The 5,026-nt window shown below is 44.2% G+C and overlaps 1 protein-coding gene across 1 annotated transcript; it reads right to left on the bottom strand.

Moving 5' to 3' along the window:
* Nucleotides 1-3,366: 3,366 nt before the first annotated feature.
* On the bottom strand, nucleotides 3,367-4,497 carry RMI2 (RecQ mediated genome instability 2). The gene has a single exon (XM_063293419.1). The coding sequence runs from the start codon at nucleotides 4,289-4,291 to the stop codon at nucleotides 3,872-3,874; it is 420 nt and encodes a 139-aa protein (XP_063149489.1). The 5' UTR covers nucleotides 4,292-4,497; the 3' UTR covers nucleotides 3,367-3,871.
* Nucleotides 4,498-5,026: the final 529 nt, after the last annotated feature.

Here is a 5,026-nt window from a genome sequence, read left to right on the forward strand (position 1 = left end):
TTCAAAAGAGACCCAAGAAGCAAAGAACATATGTATAAGAAATGAAGTAAAGGGATGTACCGAATGGAAAGCATGCCCCTATATAGCCATCATCATGCAGATAAATACAGTAAAATGATCTTTTTCTTCTCCCGGTCAGATGTTAGTCAAGATCCCTAAAGGACAGCAGCTTTCAAATACTTGAGAAGTCGTGCTGTTTCCCCAGGGCGACAGATTTCCTTGGGTTAATCTTTAGTCTCCTGTCCTGTCCACCGCTATCCTTGCCTCATTCCCTGGTGCAGTAATTCACCTCACCGCGTACGAATAATCGCATATAGTGCCCCGGGCCAAACCACATCCTAGCTCTCTACAGCCACCTGGAGATCAAGACCCCCTCCGATCCCTTTCCCTTTCACAACACTGCCTCGTATAACCTGAGCAGGTGAACTCCACCAGGATGCCCTGTCCCACCACCTTTCCCCAAGGCAGCCCACAGGGCCTCGTCTCCTCCCGCGCAGCAGCACGTTCCACGCTACCCACGCGAAGAACCCCTCTCCCGCGCCACAGGGCCTCAGCGAAGACCCCACCCCAAGATCCACCCTGCTCCCCCAACGCCAGAACTTTCCACCTGGCCCTGCCATCAAAGACTGAGATACCCCTGCCCCCACCCTGAGAGCAGCCTCGCCAACCCCAGCCCGATGCCCAGCGAGACAAGTTCTCACCCAAAGGCCGCCGCCGCCGCTGCCTAGATCAGTGCCGCGCGAGAGGATTTGCAGGGAAAGTAGGCGCGGCCAAACGTGGTCACACCCAACTCCATCTGTTTAATGCTGCCTTTATTCTACTCTTGCCGGATCAGCTCAGGATTTGGAGGTGGAGCGAGCGAGAACGTAAACCGGGCACGAGCCATTCTTACTGCCCTAGTTCACAACCTGCTTTTGCTGCGCAACGCAAGCCCCATTCTGCTCACTTGTTCCCCAGCGCCTACCAAAATTATGCTGCCAAAATGGTTCCCTTGCGAAGGAGCCTTTTTTCATTCCCAGCACTGACCCAATATGTAATTATTGCACTACAAGGTGAACTGAAAAATGAGTTAAGGCTATTCTTAATTACGGTAGATATTCACGTTATGAGATTTCATTTTAGTTCACAGCAATCAAGAACTTACGCAAAATACATGCAAATCTGCTTCATGAGTTGAAACAAATAAGGAAGCCTTGCTAATGTCTTCTTTCTACCAATAGCATACAACAATATTTCAAATATTGTCCAGTGTCATTCACATTCCAAGCTTTTGCTAAAACAAATAAAATGCACAGTTGGAATTAGTGTAGCTGCATTGCTCATAAATTATTAACATGTTACAAATCTTGTTTGAATCTAATCCCTTTGGATATGGGAAGGGGTTTGCCTAATACAGTACTGGCTGTGTTCAAGAGATGCATTCATGCAACATGCCAAACTTGGATAAAAATACTGTAACTTTGTTTAGCAGGGATTATTGAGAAGATGACTTATGTGAATCCAACCTGTTTGGTTAGTTTAAGGTTCAATATATTGTATGAACCCAAAATATGAATTTAGTAATCAGTTAAACAGGTGTGAACACAGTATTGAGTCAGATTCAGACATCCATCCAACTCAGTCTGTTAGCTTTAATCAGGAGTCTTTCACAAGCCTACTTGAAAATGCCAAGTGAACTAGGACACATACAGTACTGAATAAATGGTCTACAACTGAGCTACAGTCCTTTCAGTTAATTTGTGAGTGTTCACATTTCAACTTACCTCTTTAAGAAGTCTCTCAAATGTAACAAATGGCCTGTCAAAAGATATAAGACTGCAATTCTTCACGTATTATCCTGCCAGTAAACTCCACAATGGCAGTATTCACTTAGGCCACATCAGTGTGCATTCCCCCAGTTCTTGAGTTGGCAGGAAAGTATGCAGGCATTAATTGCACTGCCAACATCAGAGACCTATTCAGGAGTGAGGCTGACAAGTGAAGGCCTCTTACAGTTTTTATACTTTTATCCCCTCCTGCTTATCATTGCCTGCCACCTAATCACCAACTGCTGTCCGTAAACATGTGGTAGGGTGGTCTTGGCAGCTGTGGGTGGGCACTTGAGATAAAAGCTTTGGCTGCATTTCAAATGGCTCAAGTGACAACCATGGATGAACTTCAAACTGCAAAATGGGACTGCCCCCCTTGCTCAAAGTTAAGAAAAATAGAAAGTCCAGCCATGCAAAACCCTTGTTGGCAGAAGACCAAATGACATGTAATGCAAACAGCTGGCAGAACCTGGCTTTTTCCCAGTTTAAATTGATCTTCTGTGTAGGACAGGACTAGTGTTGTCAGAAAGCTAATATCCTGGTTTCAAACATAGGTCTAGCACTCTTTCTAAAGAATGCTAATCCAAGAATATAAGGAGCACGCATAATGCCCGATAGGTGCATTCAGATGCTTTTAGATGCATAGTCTCTTCTGCAACCGGAGCCAAAATGGCTATGGAAGGCAAAGTGACCAGAGGGAATATAACCAGAGGATGACTATGGAAGTGACCAGAGAATACTATGGAAGTATCCAGTAACCAGAGGGAAGCAGGTGTGCACATATCTGCTTTAAAGGGCCAGTGGAACCTCATCCAGATGTTTTAGATTGTTTGGCAAGACATGTGTTGGGAAAAGACAGAAAATAGTATTTTAAAACTGGAACCTCCAGTTTTAAACCACAAACCATCAAAATGTGCCTCTGTGGTGGGCACCTTGGAAGCAACTTCATGAAACATGAAGATATGTTCCTTAAAAACAGTTAGCAAGGCATTTTCATGCTATACTTAATGGGATGTGAGAATGAACCCTATTCCATTATTTAACGCTTGCCTTGTGAATCATTTATACCTAAATGATTAGAACACGTCTGCAGATATTTTAGAAGCACCCTTCAAATATTTCATATGCTAATGTCCAAGAATTCTATAACTTTTTGAGTTTATATTAGCTATTACTCTGAACAAAGCTGAAAGAAATTCCACAAGATCTATATTATCTTGGAATAAAAGACTAAATATAACTCTAACTAGCAAAAGAGGGTACTACTGTAGGCAAACAGTTGGCCAAAGTAGAACACTTCATTTTTTTGTACTATATTGGAGTACCAGGTGCTCTTTGCACTTTTCAGATTATCACAAGAGACATCCTGGAAGGCAAGAATATGAAACATTTGAGGTACTGTAGCTATTTTCAAACTCCAGGACAGTTCCACCATTGCAGGGTCCAATAGCAAGCTTTTTAAAAATAATGCATAAAGCATGAAGTATTATTTCCATTAAATGTGCCATTAGGAGTCCAATTATTCACTATCAGAAAACATTAAAAACAAACACTCCAGTAATATATGCAGATTTTATTATAATACAGTATTACTTTATTGTTCAGTTGTCTCCCTGAAGTTTTGCTATATTGGGGGGGGAGGCTGTCCCCCACTCAGTTTGACTTGAAACATTAAATGAAACTATGCATTAAAAAAGAGGCTTTCAAGGTAACATTATCCATGGTTATCGAAACAGCTTTATCCTAGAATTGTAAATTCTTTGGGTGAACAGAATCATTATTTTAAAACAGCAGTCTTTGCATATCCATTAACAGTAATGTCTGAAGTCAGATGTCTGTAGTGAACTCTGCAGCACAGCACTCCTTTCATGTAAGTCCAGCCTGAAGAAAGAAGAGAACTCCACAAAGGAGCAATGAATCCATGATCCCTCAAGTATAAAATATTACTTGTGCAAGTTAATCCAGTTGGAAATAATCCATGCCTTCTAAAAATGCAGGCATTTCCACCCCAATTGTTCTGTCACATGCAGCAAATTACTCCCATTTTGCCATGCCAGCTTCATTTACGAAATGAGGCTTCTCTGCAAATCTTCCACTTCCAGCTCCCACATACTCCTGTGCAGAGGATTGCCCGAAAGACCCGACATCTTCACGGCTTGAAGGACAGGTTCTGGGGTGCAACCCTGCACCAAGCCCATCACCATCACATAATTTCCAGGGCTGAGGCAAGGTTTTCCCTTAGGGACTCTCTCTACGCCAGAAACCACGAAAGAGCCGCTCTCGTCCAGGAGCCGCACAGTCGAGCCAGCCTGCTCTACAGTCAGCACTTTACCCTGCATCCATACCAGAGACACAGCTAACGCCGGACGTCCGTACTCTTCCCGGTCCAACAGCCATGAGCCGCCGGGGAGCTGGCGGCACCGCTTCAGCTGCGCAGCCAGGACCTTTACCGGCGGCGACCGTAAGCTAGACTTCTCCACCATTACGCCAACCTCCTTCCCGCCAATTTTCACCGTACGCAAAGAACGATGGTTCTGAAGAGCCCTATGAATATTGCTGTAATATCGCGAGAGTTGGGCTGGAGGAGATCTACTCTCTGAACATGGAAAAACACGTATTAGAGTCACATAAAACTATTTGGTCTCGAAGTAAACCAATAACAGCTTTTGCTTGTTCTGACCGTGAATCAGTCTAACCTGTCCTATTTCTATATTTGTTTCACGGAACCTCAGTCTTCGCTTTGTCTAGCAGTGTTTTCTAACATTGGCAATTTCCAGGTACGTGGACTTCAGCTCCCAGAACACTCATCACTAGCCATGCTGGCTTTGGAATTCTGGGATTTGAAGTCCACACACCTGGGAATGGCCTAGCTTGGGAAACGCTGGAACGCCACGACTTCATAATTATAGGCAATGTTGAGAAATGGTTCTGTCCAGATTTGCACCCACCCCTTCCAGCAGTTGGAATCAGCCGAGAAGGCGGGGCGGGGCAGAGAGAGAAAGGAAGACCGCGGAGTGTTGATAGCGTCGCCTAGCAACGGAAGAGACTATGGAGCCGAGCGCTGGGTGAGCAAAGAAAGAAAGGGAGCCAAAAGCCCTTTTTAAAAAGGATGCGAATAAAAGAGCTTAAACTGGGGGTAGAGGGTTCCTCTGAAAAAGTGGAGTAAACTAAAGAAAATGATAGGGTTATCCACCGGGGAATGGCATTAACTCAAACCT

The sequence above is a fragment of the Candoia aspera genome, chromosome 2 (assembly GCF_035149785.1).
Source record: "Candoia aspera isolate rCanAsp1 chromosome 2, rCanAsp1.hap2, whole genome shotgun sequence".
Classification (NCBI taxonomy): Eukaryota; Metazoa; Chordata; class Lepidosauria; order Squamata; family Boidae; genus Candoia; species Candoia aspera.